The 20,455-nt window shown below is 38.8% G+C and overlaps 1 protein-coding gene across 1 annotated transcript in view; it reads right to left on the bottom strand.

Moving 5' to 3' along the window:
* The window catches only part of ltn1 (listerin E3 ubiquitin protein ligase 1), an 87,884-nt gene that overhangs the window by 8,854 nt on the left and 58,575 nt on the right, over window positions 1–20,455 (bottom strand). Inside the window, exons 18-25 of the mRNA XM_078408919.1 lie at window positions 19,017–19,124; window positions 17,124–17,266; window positions 10,374–10,524; window positions 9,627–9,771; window positions 6,689–6,902; window positions 2,943–3,180; window positions 1,173–1,253; window positions 397–583 (exon numbers count right to left, since the gene is read on the bottom strand). Of these exons, the coding sequence (XP_078265045.1) occupies window positions 397–583; window positions 1,173–1,253; window positions 2,943–3,180; window positions 6,689–6,902; window positions 9,627–9,771; window positions 10,374–10,524; window positions 17,124–17,266; window positions 19,017–19,124 (1,267 nt within the window). The remainder of the gene's footprint in view (window positions 1–396; window positions 584–1,172; window positions 1,254–2,942; window positions 3,181–6,688; window positions 6,903–9,626; window positions 9,772–10,373; window positions 10,525–17,123; window positions 17,267–19,016; window positions 19,125–20,455) is intronic.

The following is a 20,455-nucleotide window of genomic DNA, read 5'->3' as shown; positions in this document are numbered from 1 at the left end:
CCTTGGCAACTATATTTTGAAGGGAAATTTTAAATTGCAACTGGATGCAGAATCGGGCAAGTTCAGCCAAGCCCGGGCTCCCAATGCAAAAGAATTTGGATGCTTTGCAGTCGCTAGGTCAGGACTCAGCAGGTTTAGAGAGGCGAGTGGGGCAGGCGGGTTTTGTCATGATCCAAGAATTTAATAAAAGTGAGAAACAAATTTAGCAACTGGAGAATGTTCCGGGCCCACTTCATAAATATAAAATTGTCACCCAGGGCCGCTGCTCTTCCAGTTTCAGCCGCTGTTAGTGCAACGCTGAGCAGGCGAGCAAGAATGAAGAAAGGGAAATCATATGATTTATAATACACAGTACTAATGTGTTAAGCTTAACTTGCACAAAAAATACATGTGTACCTCAGATGGCGATGCCTTGAAAAATATGAGAAGCAATTTCCATCCAAGCAAGTACCCCAGGATACAATAATAAGCTTCACTCAGTGGCTCAATATCTGTGTACTCTCCAACTGGAATGTTACTGAACATATCCTCTAAAACTTTCTCCTGAGCACTAATTACTGACATGAGTGCTGCAGGTGGTGATCTAAAGGGGAAAAAAGGAAACTCTTAAGGAAACTGATGTAAAATGAATGATACAACTAACGTATCACAAGTCTGTTACATATATTTATAACAAATTCTGCACCAGTCCTGGGTTAAAAACTTCCACAAGAAAATTAAGAAGTTGTAATATGTTAGAATTCTACTTTATAATTGTTATATATTCAATCTATTTACACATAAATATGTCATTTTTTTAATACAATTAAATATGTTTTATTAAACAAAAAGTAACTCAAGGTCAATTTATACCCTTGTAAAACCATCCCAAATAAGTAAACCTCAAATAAAGAAGATTATTATAAATTACAATTACAATATATACGTGTATACACTTGGGGAAATGCAATTACATTGTTGATTGAAACACCAACAGTAATTGTGTCATGAGTAAAGTTTGAAGCAGCTCAAAGTAGCTCTGGGGTGAGCTGGAACTATTTGAGACACTGCTGTAACAGGAGATCAAGTTGCTTCTTTGTTTATCTGCAAAATTTAGAAAAATGAATGACATCTAGGAGGTCAAAAAAATCTCTGTAAAAAAGTTATACAAATATTTTTAGATCATTACTTACAAACCATGTTCTTCGTCATTTCCATTGTCATCGTCAGATTTCAGATGTTCATTATCAAAAGCAGGCAGTTCTGGCATTAACCTAAAGTTTAATAATCAGAAACAAGTTGGTCAATTGCAATTTTACTTTTGATTAAGGAGACTACATTGCTGAAATGCATCATCCAATTTACAGTATTTTACAAATTGCTGGATCTACCATGCCAAACACTGCAAAATCTTTATGTGGCCAAATTTGTTTTACAAATTAGTTTTATTTCCTATTGAAATGTAACATCAGACAGTTCATCCATGAAATTAATTATTGTGCACATCATACTGGCATCTCAATACAAAGTTACACACATCCCCAGAGATTAGTCAAAATGAATTCTTGGTGTGGCTGACAAAGGGTGATTTCATCAAAGAAAAGTGAATAGAAAATGACTATGGTTGATGAGGTCATGCAGACTTAGCCATAATTTGTAGGCATTAGTTGAATAGATGGGCACACAGTAATTTCTCTGCTTCTGCCCAGTATGTCTGTAATCAATTTATTGTATGTGGTTGAATGCTATATGCATGTCTCAGCTTTGAAGCAGCTTTTTGGAATTACATGCTTTTAATTATTATACCAGCATTAGCAGAAATGTTCTTCGGCAATATCACACCCAGCAAGTATTCTGACCGATTTTCTCAGTCTAGCTGAGCTGGCAGACAGGACCTTGGTTTAACAAGGCATCCAGGTTACAGAAAAGATGGCTGTAAATAAATATTTTTTAAAACAGCCCATTTCTTGGCATGGTCTGGATTATTTTCTAGCTCATTAAAGCTCATTCACTTTTTATCATGGTGACGTGCAGGATTATTAGTATATTTCAAAATTAATTTTCAGGATTTAGGCATCATCGGCAAGGCTAGTTCTTTCCCATCCATTGGGAATGTGGTGACGAGCTGTCACCTTGTATTCTTGAATTGCTTCTGCTGAAGGTTTTTCAATGGTGCTACTAGAGAGGGCAACACAGATCTTAAACCCAGCAACGAATAAGTACCAGAAATATATTTTCAGGTCAGGGTGATGTGCAGCTCAAGTGAGAACCTGTAGGTAGTTGTGTTTTCATATGCCTGTTGCCCTTGTTCTTTTTGTGGTAGTGTTTGCATTTTGGGAGGTGCGCTGTAATTGCCTGGGTGAGTAAATGGAATGCAACTTGTAGGTGGTACATTCCATAACCACTTTAACTTTAAGATCAGAAAAAAAGCCTGTTTCCGGCTGTATATATATGATATGATATGATATGAAATTTGGTAGATATGCATTCACTGTAAAAACCACCTAATTTTCACTTCATTGATTTCAATAAATGAAAGTGGCAGATTTTGTCGGTAGCGCAGCGGTAGAGTTGCTGCTTTACAGCGAATGCAGCGCCGGAGACTCAGGTTCGATCCTGACTACGGGTGCCGCACTGTAAGGAGTTTGTACGTTCTCCCCGTGATCTGCGTGGGTTTTCTCCGAGATCTTCGGTTTCCTCCCACACTCCAAAGACGTATAGGTATGTAGGTTAATTGGCTGGGTAAATGTAAAAAAAAAAAAAATTGTCCCTAGTGGGTGTAGGATAGTGTTAATGTGCGGGGATCGCTGGGCGGCACGGACTTGGAGGGCCGAAAAGGCCTGTTTCCGGCTGTATATATATGATATGATATGATAAAGCACTCAACCTACACCATTGCATTACAAGCTATGAAGATAAAAATCTTCCATAATTCCTATATTTAATCTTGCTTATTTTCTTACTTGTATAACATATGATAGGCTGTGATTTGCACAGGCCTAACCCTGGATAGTAGTAATGGAGCCAACGTATTCATAGCTGACTGAAGTTTATCAGATAAATTGGACTTCTGCCCAGCAACGAATTTAGCTGGCAGATTGTGATTCATCAGCTGCTTCAACGGAATAAGTGCAGAAACTTCACCTAATGCTGTTAACAGATGTACTGAGGTTGGGCGAAGAATAATTCCTTTGGATTCAGCTGTAAGAGAAAACAAAAAAAACATACATTCTGGGAAGGTTTACCATGTTAATTGAAATACAACAGATAACAAAACTGGAAATGTTCAGCATATAAGGCAGCATCTGTGCAGAGTGAAAACTACAGATTTGACCATGAACAGGAGAATTATTTTAAAAAAATGCTCATCATTGTTTAGTTTGTATGATGATATATTTTGCTGTTTTTCTGTTTCTTCTTAATAAGAAGCAAAGCACTGAAAGCCATATTATGCATTCGCTTCTAAACATACATATTATTTGTATTTGCATTTTTTAGCAGTTTGGTCGTGGCATACACAAACAATAATCACCAATTTATTGTTTTTACAATCATTTACAATTTACTGCACAAATTGCAAGGTAGAAATGAGTAACTGCAAACGCTGGTTTACAATAAAAGACAAAGTGCTGGAGTAACTCAGCATCTCTGGAGAACATGTGTATGTGAAGTTTTGGGTCAGAACTCTTCTTCAGACTGATGGGGGGGGGGGGGGGTGGGGGTGGAAGAAAGCTGGGAAAGAGGAGGGGCAAGACAAAGCCTGGCACGTAATAGTTGGATACAGGTCAGGGTGGGGGTTTGATAAGCAGATGGTTGGACAAAGTTTTTAGTTTTAGCTTCAGAGGCACAGCGTGGAAACAGGCCCGTCGGCCCACCAATAAATGATCACTTGTTCACTAGTTCTACCTACTCACAAGACACATTTTACAGAAGCCAATTAACCTACAAACACACACATCCAGAGCACAAGAAAATCCACATAGTCACAGGGAGAATGCACAAACTCCATACAAACAGCACCCGTAGTCAGGATCAAACCTGGGTCTTTGGCGCTGTAAGGCAGCAACTCAACCGTTGCGCCACTGTGCCATCCAAAGGACAGAGATGAAAAGGCAGAAGGTGTGAGAAAAGTTTGTAAGTCATAGGAGCAGAATTAGGCCATTTGGCCCATCGAGTCTACTTCACCTTTCAATCATGGCTTATCTATCTTTCCCTCTTACCCCCATTCTCCTGCCTTATACCCGTAACAATTGACACCCTTACTAATCAAGAACCTATCAATTTCCACTTTAAAAATAAGCAAAGACTTGGCCTCCACATTGGTCTGCGTAAAGAAATCCACAGGTTCAACACAATCTGGCTAAAGAAATTCCTCCTCATCTCCTTTCTGAGACTGTGCTTTCTGGTCCAAGACACTCCCACGGCTGGGGATATCCTCTCCACATCCACTCTATCCAGGCCTTTCATTATTTTGAAAGTTTCAATGAGATCCCACATCTTCTAAACTCCAGTGAGTGCAGGCCTAGAGCTGTTAAATACTCACCATACATTAACCCGACCATCCCCAGGATCATTCTCTCAAATCTTCCCTGGACCCTCTCTAATGCCAGCACATGCCTCAGTCGATAACTGCTCATAATACTCTAAGTGGAGTCTGACCAGTGCTAGATGTAGTAATTTCTGGAAATTATAAGAAAATTGAGGAAGTTTGTGATATAGTTAACCCAAGGGTCTTGCACAATGAAGAAGTATGAAAGGAAATTAGGCCATCACAGTGAAGATAACTGAATGGTAATGCCATGAGAGGTAGTAATCAGATTAGGGAAATATTTAGATTGCTGTGCATAGCTAACTGGAGCAAAGATAAACATAGGGTGTTTGTAAATCAGGTTAAGGGCAATTACATTGATCATGACATATGAAGAGTCATTGTATGACACCCATTTACAGAGCAAGAGGCAACTCCAGCAGAAATAAAACAAGGATCAAAGACTACAAACAAAGTGGGTTACTGGTGAATTATTAGAAAAATATAAAATCCACATGTAACCACTGTAACATGAATGGTATAAAATGCTGTAGATGTTTTGTGTCAGTGACACACTCTAGGGCTTCTCAGAGTGCTTCTCACCATATACTTTCAAGGCCTGAAGAAACTAACTTGTTTGAGAAACTCATCAAGAGATTCTTTTTGTCCACTTTCCTGATTTTAGCTGTAATTAAGAGACCTATGTAAAGGCAAGATTCAAGTTGCAGGTTACACACACAAATCCCTCCAATACAGATTATCTACATGCCTGTCCCTGAACTCATTGTCTTCCATGTCCTTTTTCTTGGTGAGTACAGATGAGATATTCATTTAGGCTCTCGCCCATATTTCCCGGTTCCACACAAAATTACCAATAATTATGGGACCCACTTGTTTCCCTCGATACCCTCTTGTTCTTATAGACTGTCTTGGGATTTTTCTTAATCTTTTTTGTCAAGGATATTTCATGGCCCATTTTTGCTCTCTGACTTTTGTTCTTACTTGACATTCCTCAAGAGACTCCCAATTCCAGTTGCTTACATCAACTATACGCTTCCATTTCTTTCCTGATCAAATCTTCAATATTCTTTGTTATCTAAGGTTCTCTAACCTTGCCATTTTTGCATTTACCAATAAGACCATAAGACATAGAAGCAGAATTAGGCCATTCTGGCTAAATAAATTCCTCCTCATGTCCATTTTGAAGGTACATCGTTTTATTCTGAGGTGTGCCCTCTGGTTCTAGACTCTCCCATTCCTAGAAACATCCTTTCAACATACACTCTATCTAGGCCTCTCATTATCCAACAGGTTTCAATGAGATCCCCTTCTCATCCTTCTAAACTCCAATGAGTATATAGGCCCAGAGCCTTCAAACACTCCTATGATGTTAACCTATTCATCCCCGGGATCGTCATAAAACCTCCTCTAGACCTTTTCCAAAGCCACACATCCTTCCTCAGATACGGGGCTCAAAATTGCTCTCAATATTCCAAATGTAGCCTTAACCTGATAAAGCCTACAAGGATTACATCCTTGCTTTTATATTCTAGTCTCCTTGAAATGAATGCTAACATTGCATTTGCCTTCCTTACCACTTACTCAACCTTCTGGGAATCCTGCACCAGCACTCCTAAGTCCCTTTGCAGCTCGATTTCTGAATCCTCTCCCTATTTAGAAATCAGTCTACGTCTTTATTCCTTCTACCAAGCTGCATGATCGTACATTTTGAACATAGGTTTCCCCTTGAGAAATCCTGCTCTGTTTGGAACTGTTGGAAACCCTATTCAGAAACAAACGTATGAGCAACCAAGAGAACAGCTGAAAATATACATTTTCTATTGGAAACATGAGGCTGACATGCAAAAATCTTGCACACATTCTTTACAATTGGAAAAAATGTCCTTGAGATATTTTGAACTTAATTCAAAAATTGGTGAAAAAAATTGCCTCTGCTACTTGTTACTAAATTGCTAAATTGCTACTTGTGCTGTCTTTTTGCACAGCACAAGGAGAAATCAATACTTGCAAGCCTAGCATGAAACTCCATACCTTCAATGTACATTTATTCTGAATTAACTCGGAAAAAGTAATTGAATCAACTTCCAATATACATTATATTTCACTAAGGCATTTTTATTATTGTACCTGAAGTTTACAAGTGTGAGAATGTGTAATTACCTGCAATTTTTAAAAACAGCGGTAACAGCTGGCTGTAGATGCCTTCTACAAAGAAGTTGTTCCATTCGTTCTGAAGATTAGCAGGAAGAGCTTTACTCATTTCTGGTGTTAAAGTTTGAAACATGTGGCTCAGGTCTGACAGCAAGCCACAACATTGACAAACAAAATGCAGCATCAGGGCCTTGGAATCAAATGATGCAATATTACTAAAAGCCTGAAATAAAGAGGATAATTAAAATAAATTAGTATAGGACGTAAACTGTCATTGTAATCGATTTGAAAATATACCCAGAGCATCTAGAAAAGTTAATGAAATACAGGCATAGATTTAGTACGTTGAATATAGGAAATGGCAGAGGGGAAACCAAAAAAAAGCATCACAACTGAAAATATATTTTCTTTGAAACACTACATAACACTGAATATTAATTAAATAGCCATTGTAAATCAAATATAATTCCGGCTTATGAATGATAATTTTTTTGATAAAATACCACAAAAGAAAATCATAGCTAACATATTAAAAACGTATCATTTGTAATTTTGGTAATAAAGACCCATCTGCTGCCCAGCTTCTAAAATGCATCCTTAATACAAACAATGATTGATACAATCTGGCCTGCTTGCCTCATAGAACTTTTCCTTTTATCTGCATTAATTTTCATTATATTCATTTTCATGTGCTTTTTGTATTAAGCATGGAGAGCTAGACATAATGTAGATGTATCTAACCAGATTAACTATCTAACCAGATTTTTTTTGTCTTTCTATTTAATTTGATCTCAATATGATGGGAATAGCAACATAAATGAAATCACATAACAAACTTTAGTTGGGGAAGAAAGAGAGCAAAATGCTATTTTGGACAATCATACCAAACAGCAAATGTTTAATCACAATCTCTGAGTTACAAAACAAGATACTGCGATTTCGATCTTCAATTTCAATATCACCTCAACTCAGAATCAGTCCTCAGTTACAAAGAAAAAATGTCAGATGTTTCCAAAGGAAGAGAAAGTTTGGTGAATTGTATCTACAATGTTGTACTTTGACTGCTTGCTTGACATCCCGAAAAGAGATTTATATGTTGAAATACGAACATCTATGTTCCCAAGGGAAGTTACATAATCCTCAAAGCAAAACCAATTATGTATAAAAGACTAAGGGTGGCACGGTGGCGCAGCGAGGGTGGCGCGGCAGTGCTGCGGTAGTTGCTGCCTTACAGCGCTTGCAGCGCCGGAGACCCGAGTTCGATCCTGACTACGGGTGCTGTCTGTACGGATTTTGTACGTTCTCCCCGTGACCTGCGTGGGTTTTCTCAGAGATCTTCGGTTTCCTCCCACACTCCAAAGACATACAGGTTTGTAGGTTAATTGGCTTGGTGCATGTGTAAATTGTCCCTAGAGTGTGTGGGATAATGTTAATGTGCGGGGATCGCTGGTCGGTCAGGACACGGTGGGCCAAAGGGCCTGTTTCCGCGCTGGATCGCTAAACTACATAAAGTGTTGGAGAAACTCAGCAGGTCAGGCAGCATCTGTGGAGGGAATGGACAGATGATGTTTCAGGTCAGGACCCTTCTTCAGACTGATAGAATCTGTCCATTCCCTCAACAGATGCTGCCTGACTCACTGAGTTCCTCCATCTCAAGATTCCAGCATCTGCAGTTTTTTCTGTCTCCAAAACTGATTGTGTATTTGTCCTAATAAAAATTAGCAGCTCAGATGATCAATTAGCAGCTACTTCTCCATTTCTAATATTACTTAAAAGCATTGTCTATTCGAACTCTTGCTGTAAAAGGCTCAGATATTCCGTTTATTGACAATGTTTTGCTATTCATTAAACTCCAGATTTCCATGGAACCCTTCCAGAAGCGATCTAGGCTTGTGCTAAATTAAACTTTGATAAAAAGTCTCCACGCACCTTTTGTGGGAGCAAGGAAAACAAAATCAGACAGCGGCTGGCTGTCTTTAACTTCAGTTTGTGCAGGTGTATTATGTGGGGGTGGGGGTTGGGAAAACCCTTTTTTTTTTCCTTTCCTCGACAGAGATGAGACATCTTCATCGTATCTCTGTCTGCACTGCGGCTTTAACATCGTGGAGGTGGCTGTCCCTTTGTTAGGGATTGACTGCGGGAGCTCCAACCGCAGGAGCTCGACCGCCCATTTCGCGGGAAGCTTCAATCGCCCCAATGCGGTAGCTTCGATCATCTCGACTGTGGAAGTTTTGATTGCCCCGACCGCGGGAGAAAAGGACGGAATAAGGTATAAGTTATTTAGCTTCTATCATAGTGGGGAATGTGAGGTCACCGAAAAAACTAGATGGATGTGCTGCCTGCATTGGTGAGGACTCAGAGGGAGTGCCGTGAGTGCAGTGATCTCGGTGTTTTGCGGGGACATCGCGCCATGAGGACATCCCGGAGCGAGCGTGGATGGCTTTCTGACTGTTCGGTACAACTCTGGTCACATCACGGTGAAGGAGCGTGTGTGTGGCCCGGACATTGAACTGATGGCTGTGGATCTCCGCTTATGCTGTGTTCCGCAGGGGATTCTCATACGCCGCTGTGGTGGCTGTTTAAGTCTATGTTTAATTTTTATGTGGTTATCTATTTAGTTGCTTTTTCATATGACTGTTGGCAAATCAAATTCCTTGTATGGTTACATACTTGGCTAATAAATTAATTACAATGCTAGTTGCTACTGGCCAATTATTAAGCAGAGAATGCTGAGAACTTCAGTTATTCCTACACAGCAATCTAGCAATGTTTCTGTTTCCTTTTAAGTTACAAAGACATTAAAGAACAAGTATATGTTCCATATATTTGCAATATAATTTGTAATGTATTTTGTAACAAGCCATATACTTTGTAATTAGTCCAATTAAAGGACTACAATATCACAATTTTCTTTGTTGAGAAGCAGTGCTATTATTCTAAACCTCACCTCCAACCACATCATAATGGAACACATGATGAAATCCCACTGGTCATTTGTTAGTAAAGTTGGTAAATACTTGATCAACAATCTCAGAAAGCGAAGAATTTCCACGTTGATTCCAAGCAAATGAGATTCTGGATTTTTTAAAGTGCTAGAGAGAAAGCAGTGATGTTAAAAAGGTGATAAAAGTTTCTACTGTATTCAACCACAGAATCACTTGAAAATTATAATATCACACATTTATCCAATTATTAGCAAAGGTACACTCTCCAAAGTAACTATCATTGGAAATTAAATGATGGTAGCGATAAACAAAAAAATCAATCTGTTAAAAACTTTATCAAATTTATAAACATTTCCATAATTTCTTGTACATTTTCTTCAAGATGGTGGGCAGGAAGAAAATTCCTATCAATATTTAATTATAATCAATTAGCATGAAGTACACAAGGCAATGATTTGGATTGAACACCACTTAACCTTTTCAACTGCCAGGTAAAGAAGCATTTTATCTGTGTAAAGGTTTCCTCCGTTTCTCAGTTTTATTTTAGGAGAACAAAACAAATAGAGTAACATTTAGAACAAGAAACGAGGATATTTCTATTTTAAATCTTTATTCAAAACTTCAGGAATATGCTGTGATGATAAAGGACATTTTACAATTGGCTGCAATAGCAAATCAGTGTTTTTTCACGTGGCAGGATGTCATTAATTAAAAAAGTCAAAAGTAAAATCTTAGAAAATCCATCTTACCAGTCAAATAAAAAGATTTCTTCTTCGTGATTTCTCCATCCCATAATTATATTTAACGCCTCTAAAAACAACTGATCATGGAGAATGTGTTCACCTTCAGTGACTCCTTCCTTTAAATAGCTATTTATAACAGCAAGGCTTCCAAACCCTCCTATAAGTTGAATCCAAGCAGGAATACATTTTATACAGGTTATCAAGCTAAAGATAGATATTCACAATAAATTCAATAAAAAAATATTTTAAATAGAGCTCTTAAGGATAGCAGATTCAGGGGGTATGGGGAGAAGGCAGGAACGGGGTACTGATTGAGAATGATCAGCCATGATCACATTGAATGGCGGTGCTGGCTCGAAGGGCCGAATGGCCTCCTCCTGCACCTATTGTCTATTGTCTATTGTCTATTATTGAGAGTACTGAAGCGCGAAGTTTAAGTTGGGGCACTATACTTTAAGAAAGACATAATAGTCATAAAGAGATTGCAGAAAATAATTATTTAAACAACAAGAGATTTGTTGATCTGATGCAAAGAAGCCAGAGGGGAGTTTTAGTAGATGTGCACAAGATCTAGCATTGGAGAAAATGACAGAAGTAAAACATGGAGATAACATTAGAGGTGGTAATCAGGAACATAAACAGGTTAGAAATACATTAAAAAAAATAAAGAGGAAAAACAATATGGATAGTGCCACTAAATAATACCCAAGATCAACTCACAGGCAAGGACAGTAAAATGGTGGAAATATTGACTTTGGCTTTAATTACTTTGCTTTACTATTTAGTGGGGAAGTAACAATGTGCCCATAACATTTCAAGACATAATAAAAACTGAAGTACTGAAGATAGAAAGGAAGGAGATAATTGATAAACCAGAAACACTTCAATGAAAAGATCTATGGCGTTGTTGCACCTGCATGTTTTAAAAGATGCTAGGGGAAAAACAGCAGAGGTATTATGGGCCAAACTTTACTATTGTCGAGCTGCCTGTATTCACCAATGCCATGTGCCTTGGGGAACCTCTGGAACCCAGAATTGCCAAAGCCGTCATATATTTAAAACCTCAATTTTTCTGAATGTACATTCAAAACATTAAAAAGTAAGACTTCAAAAGAAAAGAAAGCAGCAAAAAAAAGAAAAATATTTATAAAAGCCATCTAAAATAAGACACCTTATAGAAAGATTTAGATGAAGACATTATCCACATTAAGATTCTATCTAATTTTTTTTTTCTCTGAAATTCATTGACTTGAAGCAGGCATTCCTTTCGTTTAGTTTATTGTCATGTGTACCGAGGTACAGTGAAAAGCTTTTTTGTTGAGTGCTATCCAGTCAGTGGAAAGACTATACAGAATTATATTCAATCTGTCCAGTGTACAGATAACAAGATAAAGGGAACAACGATTAGCACAAGACAAAGTCCAGTGACTTAGATGGTGGGTCAGAACCACTCTCTAGTCGGTGATAGGATGGTTCAGTTGCTTGATAACTGTTGGGAAGAAACTGTACCTGAATCTGGAGCTATGAGTTTTCAAACTTCTGTACCTCTTAACTGATGGGAGAGGGGAGAAGAGGGGGAGTGAGAGGGGGTGAGACTAGTCCTTAATTATGCTGGTGGCCTTGCTGAGGCAGTGTGATGTGTAGCTGGAGTCAATAGAAGGGAGGTTGATTTGCATGATGGTCTGGGCCGAGTCCACAATTCTCCGCAATTTCTAGCAGTCTTGGACGGAGCTGTGCCCAAACCATGCTATGATGCATTCTGATAAAATGCTTTCTACAGCGCATCTGTAGAAGTTGGTGCGAGCTGTTGGGGACATGCTAAACTTCCTAAGCCTTCCAAGGAAGTAGAGATGTTGGTGTGCTTTCTTGACCATTGCTTCGATACGGCTGGGCCAGGACAAGTTGCTGGTGATATTTATCATATCATATCATATCATATCATATCATATACATACAGCCGGAAACAGGCCTTTTCGGCCCTCCGAGTCCGTGCCGCCCAGTGATCCCCGTACATTAACATTATCCTACACCCACTAGGGACAATTTTTACATTTACCCAGCCAATTAACCTACATACCTGTACGTCTTTGGAGTGTGGGAGGAAACCGAAGATCTCGGAGTAAACCCACGCAGGTCACGGGGAGAACGTACAAACTCCTTACAGTGCAGCACCCGTAGTCAGGATCGAACCTGAGTCTCCGGCGCTGCATTCGCTGTAAAGCAGCAACTCTACCGCTGCGCACTCCTAGGAACTTGAAGCTTTCAACCATTTCTACTGCAGCGCCACCAATGTATACTGGGGTATTTAGTTGATCACAAATCTCTTTTGGCTTGCTGACTTGAGGGAAAGGTTGTTGTCTTGGGACCAGGTTATGAGGTTTTCAATCTCCTTCCTGTGCTCCGTCTCGTCATTATTTGGTATCTGGCCCACTACGGTGGTGTCATCTGCATATTTGCAAATTGAGTTGTATTTGTATTTGCTGCACTGTCATAGGTGTATAAGGAGTAAAGAAGGGGGCTGAGAATGCATCTTTGTGGGGCACCAGTGTTGAGGACTATCGTAGAGGATTTGTCATCTATCCTCAGATTGTGGTCTGCTAATCAGGAAGTCGAGGATCTGGTTGCAGAAGCGAGTGCTGACTCCAAGTTCCTTGAGTTTGGATGGAATAATGGCATTGAAAGCAGCGCTGCAGTCTCGGAATAGATGTCTCTTTTATCAAGGTGTTCCAGGGGTGAGTGTAGGGCCAGGGAGATGGCATCAGCCATGGACCTGTAGTGGTGGTAGTGGGTCAAGGTTGCTTGGTAGACTGGATTGAATGTGTTCCATCCTCTCAAAGCACTTCATGATGGTGGAAGTCAAGGCCACTGAACGGTAGTCGTTAAGGCATGAGATCTTGCTTTTCTTCGGCACCGGAATGATAGTGGTCTTCTTGAAGCTGGTGGATACCTCAGAACCGAGTAGGGAGAGATTAAGGATGTCCGTGAACACTCCCGCTAGTTAGTTCGTACAGTTCCTAAGGACACGGCCAGAGACTCCGTCTGGGCCAGTTGCTTTCCACGGTTTTACCCTCAGGAAGTCCAATCTAACTTCTGCAACAGTGACCTGGGAAGAGGCGCACTTGAGTCTGATGGGACAGATGTCATTGTCCCATTGACTGAAACTTATCGAATAGTCAAAGGCCTGGATAGAGTAGATGTGGAGAGGATGTTTCCCCTAGTGGGAGTCTTGCACCAGAGGGCATGGCCTCAGAATAAAAGATGTACCTTTACAAATAAGATGGCGAGGAATTTCTTTAGCCAGATGGTGGTGAATCTGTGGAATTCATTGCTATAAACGGTGGTGGAAACCAAGTTTTAGGGTATTTTTAAAGTAGAGACTGATTAATGAGGGTGTCAAAAGTTACGGGGAGAAGGCAGAAAAATGGTGTTGAGAGGAAAAGATAGATCAGCCATGATTGAATGGTGGAGTAGACTCGATGGGCTGAATGGCCACATTCTGTTTCTATGACATAGAAATATGAAATCTGCTACAAAAAGAGTTGTGGTGAATCATTTCAATTATCGTAATGGAAAGATTGGAAAGTATATGAGGAAGAGAGGAATATTGACAAGACAAAATCTGGATTTTCAATACTAACATGGACATTTTGGCTGAATACGTATTCTATACTCCAGTTCTACATCATTTATTTGCAAACATTTTTATAAAACACCTTAGTCGGAAAAATATTTTTGGGTTATAACTTTCAGGGAGGGGTATCTATTCTAGCAACAAATTATCTGGTGAAACAACAATTAATTCATGTTACATCTACTTGCAGAAACCCCTTTTGGTATGCACACATTTATTTACAATGACTACGACTCTAAACTGTCCCATGCTGCTCATTAATGTATTATAATCTTGTAATGTCAGGCAGTACTGCTAACAAAATCTGCATATATTTGATGTTCTGGGGAAAAAAACAGGCCAGTACAATCAAGCTCTTCTTTTTTACATTTGCCATTTTCAATCACTAGGGGGTCACTGGGCATCAAACAGGAATGAAGTCATGGTTTAATTCATATATTCTGCTCAAGGTCGCAAAGGTCAACAAAGATGTTCCTACGATCCCATGGCTAAAATGAGAAAGCTTATCACAGCCCTAATGAGAGTTTTAGATTTCTTGTTCGGTTCAGCTGAATTATGTATTTATTGCCTTTGTTTACTATCCTGTGGAAGCCCCAGATGGAACATCTTTTTGTATTATTCATTTCCTTTACTCATTAACATAACCTAATCTGTCATCAGTTTGCATTGTTTCAGTGCCAATATTTTGCAGCAGGAAACACGGAAGAAAGGATGCCTCAAGATAGCTGTACAAATGTTAACATTTTTGCATGGTTTGCATGTTCTACTGAGACTTCAATAAAATACTTCCTATTAGATCTCTCACTTTCAAATTAAATTTCAATTGAATGGATTGCACCCTTTTGCAATACATGCTAAGTTTATCACATGTTGTTTATGCCCCACATCTCCACCTAAAACGCCAATGGTATCTTTTCCCCATAAATAAAAAAACTTTTTGGATGGTAAAATACTGCTGCCATCTCCTGTCCACATCTAGAATGTATGACATTTAATTAAAGTAACAAAAATAATGAAAATCACAATATTCAGTTCTCTGTGTACTTCAATGCTGTAACTTCACTGGTTATTCGAGGATCGCAGCCTCCCTAAAAAAGGTCTGATAGTGAACTTGATTAAAAAAAAATCAAAACCGCTATGTGTGAAGTACTTTGCTAAACACCACATAATTGTGAGCAAGTCAAAGACACATTGACACATGGCAATGATGAAACAATGATTATCCTCATCAATGAAATATGAAAAAAGGTAAAGAATGCAGGAAACTAGTTGCACTTTGTGAAAATGGTTGAATGCTATTGACTGATAAGCAGATAATGCGGGGAGAAGAAGGACACTTCTATGGAGCTTGTGGTTCAAAGAGGAAGAATGAATAAATTACTGAAATTCTGGGACAATCAAGGCATCTGAAGCATGCAGGAAAGGAAAGAGAAAAGGAAGAATAACATTAAATAAATTTAAACGCAAGAGAGAGAATTTAAAATTCAAATCGAAGGTATTTATTCACAAAATGCTGGAATAACTCAGCAGGTCATGTAGGAAAATAACTGCAGATGCTGTTATTCAAAGCACTGTTTACTCGGTGCCAGTGCTGGTCAGTGACAGGAATAATGGCATGAACATGCATTAGAACTCTGATTAAAACAATGTTTGTTAAAAGTTAAAGATAACAGATAGGATTGAGAAAAAGCACGAGGAAATGTTTCAATATTATCCCTTCTGTCAAAATATTTTGAAAACTGGTACTGATGATACCACCATTGTTGGACAAATCATAGGTCATGATGAGTCAAAGTACAGGAGGGAGATGGATAATCTGATTGAACAGTGCCTGAACAACCAGCAAAACCAAGAAGCTGATGTTGACTTTAGGAGAAAACCTAAGTTCCACAAACCAATCTTCATCAACAGGTTGGCGATGGAGAAAGTTAATTAGAGATAGTCAATAACTTCAAGTTCCTGGGCATGCATATCTCTGAAGATCTATCCTGGGCCCGGTACACCAAGGCAATCAGAAAGAAAGTCCATCAACACCTTTACTTCAGTGTAAAATTGAGGAGATTCAGAATGTCAATGAATGTTCTCTTGAACATCTACAGGTGTACAGAGGAACATCTTGATTGCATCATGGCCCGGTTTCGCAACTCAAACACCCAGGAAAAAAAGAGATTATAGAGAGTGGTAGACACTGTCTGGTCCATCACAGGTACTGACCTCCCCACCTACGAATGAATCAGAAAGATAACCAAAGACCTGCATCACACTGATCAAATTTTCATTACACAACCACCAACAGGAAGAAGGTATAGGAGGCTGAAAACCATGACCACCAGATTCAAGAATAGTTTCTTCCCAACAACATCAGGCTCTTGAACACTACACAAAAGTAATGCCCATTATGAACTTGTATGGACTGCCTTTCGTTACACTGAGGACTTTGTTTTTTTTAATGCATTTACATTGTGGTCATTAATTTATTGAAGTTTTGTTTTTTATTATATATTATCTGTGGGCCGAAGGGCCTGTTTCCAAGCTGAATCTCTAAATTAAATTAAGATCAAAGACCCACACCACCTTGGCTACGTTCTCATCTTGCTGCTGCCATCAGGAAGAAGGAATGGGAGTCTAAGAACCATGACCTCCAGGTTCAAAAACTGCTTCTTTCTAACAACCATCAGGCTCTTGAACTACATTGCACAACCCTAACCACAAGCCTATCTCAGCAATGATCTACTATGGGCTTTGTTTAGATTACACCATATAAGGAATGCATTGTCATGATCGGATCACCTAAGTATAACTGATAAATATACAGTAATCAAAATACAATAAATTATCTGTTGTGTTGTATCATTAATGTTCCTATAAAACTGCAGTAAGAATTTCAAATGCACATGGTTATGAAACACTGTCAACTCTTGAGGTGATTTACTGTAGCCAATTAATCCAAGAGTACATCTTAGGAATATAGGAGCGTATCCAATGGAAACCCGTGTGATTACACAGAGAGCCCAATTTCAGAATTAAACACGGATCCCTAGATTCGTGAGGCAGCAGGTCGAATCCCTCCAACTTCTTTTGAAGATGTATGTTATGATATTTAAAGAATAAAGCAAATTACTGACCATCAATACTTGCAATTTCTGAATCCTTGCTCGTAGAAAGTTTTGCAATACATTGGAACAAAAGAAGATCTTTGTCTTCCTGAAGCAACGATGTAATAATATTCTGAATTGTATGCAGACTTGCTTCAGTCAAAGGGAAAAATCTGGAATACGAAATTCAAATGTTTTAGTAAAGACTAAAAAGTATGTGAAATCAGTAACATACAGAATTACCAATACTTCAACGAGACTGCTTAATTCTCTCATGTAAAGAATTAAAAGTAAATCATCTCACAACACCAATCTCCCAACGTAGCAGGGACTTTGCTTGCACTCCCAATACAGTTATAAATTTGAAACTGTGTCCAAAATTATTCATCCACAGAAAGGAGTGTACTTACTTCCATGAAGCCATAGCTGTACTAAGGACGCATAGACAAAGCCATGAAATTTAAAGGGCAAAACCATGCTCAATGACTGACATTCTAAATTGAGAACATAGGAGCTGGCACAAAGCACCCCACATCAATTGACAATCCATATGTTTTGGGGGAAGGCAGCTCCACAAAGAATACCAATGACAAAGAATCAAATTTGTAAGGAATCTGGGCTAAGCTAAGTTCCTCATCCCATCCACATGTAGTAAGTAGGGATGGAACAGCTGGCAGCAAATGAATTTGGGCCCAAGCACAGAGAGTGCAAACAGAAAAAGTAAAGTCAATAGGAATATGATAGTGTGACAATAATAGCATATTGAAAAATGGCTCAATAAGAAAAAGAGGTTACTGGAACTAAGTATTACAATAACAAGAAAAGCTGCATTCATAATTTTTTAAAGAAAAGGTATAGACAATAGACAATAGGTGCAGGAGTAGGCCATTCGGCTCTTCGAGCCAGCACCACCATTCAATGTGATCATGGGTGATCATTCACAATCAGTACCCCGTTCCTGCCTTCTCCCCATACCCCCTGACTCCGCTATCATTAAGAGCTCTATCTAGCTCTCTCTTGAAAGCATCTAGAGAATTGGCCTTCACTGCCTTCTGAGGCAGATAGTTCCACAGATTTACAACTCTCTGAGTGAAAAAGTTTTTTCTCATCTCCGTCCTAAATGGCCTACCCCTTATTCTTAAACTGTGGCCCCTGGTTCTGGACTCCCCCAACATTGGGAACATGTTTCCTGCCTCTAACTTGTCCAATCCCTTAATAATCTTATATGTTTCAATAAGATCCCCTCTCATCCTTCTAAATTCCAGTGTATACAAGCCTAGTCGCTCCAGTCTTTCAACATACGACAGTCCTGCCATTCTGGGAATTAACCTAATGAACCTACGCTGCACGCCCTCAATAGCAAGAATGTCCTTCCTCAAATTTGGAGACCAAAACTGCACACAGTACTTCAGGTGCAGTCTCACTAGGGCCCTGTACAACGGCAGACAGACCTCTTTGCTCCTATACTCAACTCATCTTGTCATCAAGGGCAACATGCCATTAGCTTTCTTCACTGCTTGCTAGTATAAGGTAAGCAAGTTTGATTATGTGACATATAAATAATATGCAATAAATAAATAGCACTGAGTGATAAAGTGCTATTGACTCAAGAGTATATATTTTTGATATTCTAACTGAGAATTTTAAAGAGGCAGTTTTTCCATAAGTGAATGTGTGTTACAATACAATTCACAAATTAGTACAAAAAGTATATATGCCATGAGCAAAGCCATGTAAAATTGATTTGTATTCAATGAAATATTCAAGGTTCTGAATCCAATGATTTCTTTCAGAATAAATAAAAGGCAATATAACTAATATAGCCACTCACTCAAGTTCACAAAGAACCAGCACTAATAAAGGTGGAGAGATAATGCATGTAATTTAACCAACAACTGATAAAAGTTCTTGAACAATTCTTACCTTTCCACAGTAACATACAGTTGTTTTAGGTTGTAACTACTATCCGATTTGGTTTCAGCAATATACTGAGAAGTGGTTAAAGCCCAGAGTAACCCTTTCTCTAATGACCTGTTTGGAAAAAAACAATTTTTTCTTGTGCTTGTATATTTGTTGTAAATTCGTGTGACATAGAATGGCAGATGAATTATATTGAGATAAATGTGAAACACATTCCAGGAGCAAAAAGATACTACTGTTTTACTGTTCTTTTATTTAAACCAATGAGAAAATCTTATAATGTGCAACTTTAACTTCCTCTGTTAATCAAATATATTTTAGAGATGAAGTACATCTAGTCTGACAAAAGAATTCCATTTATAGATAAATTAAGATTTTTATTCTGCTTCCACTTGTTCTACTCAATGTCAAACAAATGAGTTATCGTACTGATACATAAATATTACATTATCATCTATCTTCCAGAGATTGATTTTATAAAATTTGTCATTGTTAATATATAAAAGTTATTGATTTTAAATAAAATGCATTATTTTCAATTATGTCTACTTTGTGACTGAATAATGGTCAACACACACAATCTGTTTTATGAACATAAACCTGTGACTAGTGGTATGCCTCTGGAATTGGTGTTAGTTAGGCCCATTGCTGTTTATGGTTTATATCAATGATTTGGATGAGAATGTAGAAGGCTTGATTGGCAAGTTTGCAGACGACAATAAAGTAGGTGGTATCGTAAATAGCAAAAATGGTTATAAAAAATTTCAGCAGTATCTTGATCAGTTGGGCAAGTGGGCTGAGGAATGGTTAATAGAGTTTAATGCAGATAAGTGCAAGGTGGAAGTCAAACCAGGACAGGACCTTCGCAGTGAATGGCAGGGCCCTGGAGAGTATTGTGTCCAGTTTTGGTCACCCTATTGTAGGAAGGATGTTGTTAGGATGGAAAGTGTGCAGCAAAAATTTATGAGGATATTGCCGAGTCAGAGGGCTGAGCTATAGGGAGACGTTGGGCAGCCTAGCCTTATATTTCTCAGAGCGTGGGAGGGTTAAGGGTGATGTTATAGAGGTGTATAAGATTAAGGGAGGGGGGATAGATAGGGTGGATGCACATAGTCTTTTACCCAGAGTAGGGGAATTAAGAACCAGAGGACATAGGTTTAAAGACAAGAGAGGAAAAGTTTAAAAGGAACCGTAGGTCACATTTTTCACAGTGCGGTGGGCATAACATAGAAAATAGGTGCAGGAGGAGGCCATTCGGCCCTTCGAGCCAGCACCGCCATTAATTGTGATCATGGCTGATCGTCCACAATCAATAACCCGTGTCTGCCTTCTCCCCATATCCCTTGATTCCACTAGCTCCTAGAGCTCTATCTAACTCTCTCTTAAATCCATCCAGTGATTTGGCTTCCGCTGCCCTCTGTGGCAGAGAATTCCACAAATAC

The sequence above is a fragment of the Rhinoraja longicauda genome, chromosome 12, assembly GCF_053455715.1.
Source record: "Rhinoraja longicauda isolate Sanriku21f chromosome 12, sRhiLon1.1, whole genome shotgun sequence".
NCBI classification, from domain to species: Eukaryota; Metazoa; Chordata; class Chondrichthyes; order Rajiformes; family Arhynchobatidae; genus Rhinoraja; species Rhinoraja longicauda.
Note: the sequence above shows the minus strand (reverse complement) of the source record. Positions and strands in the feature narration are given on the sequence as shown.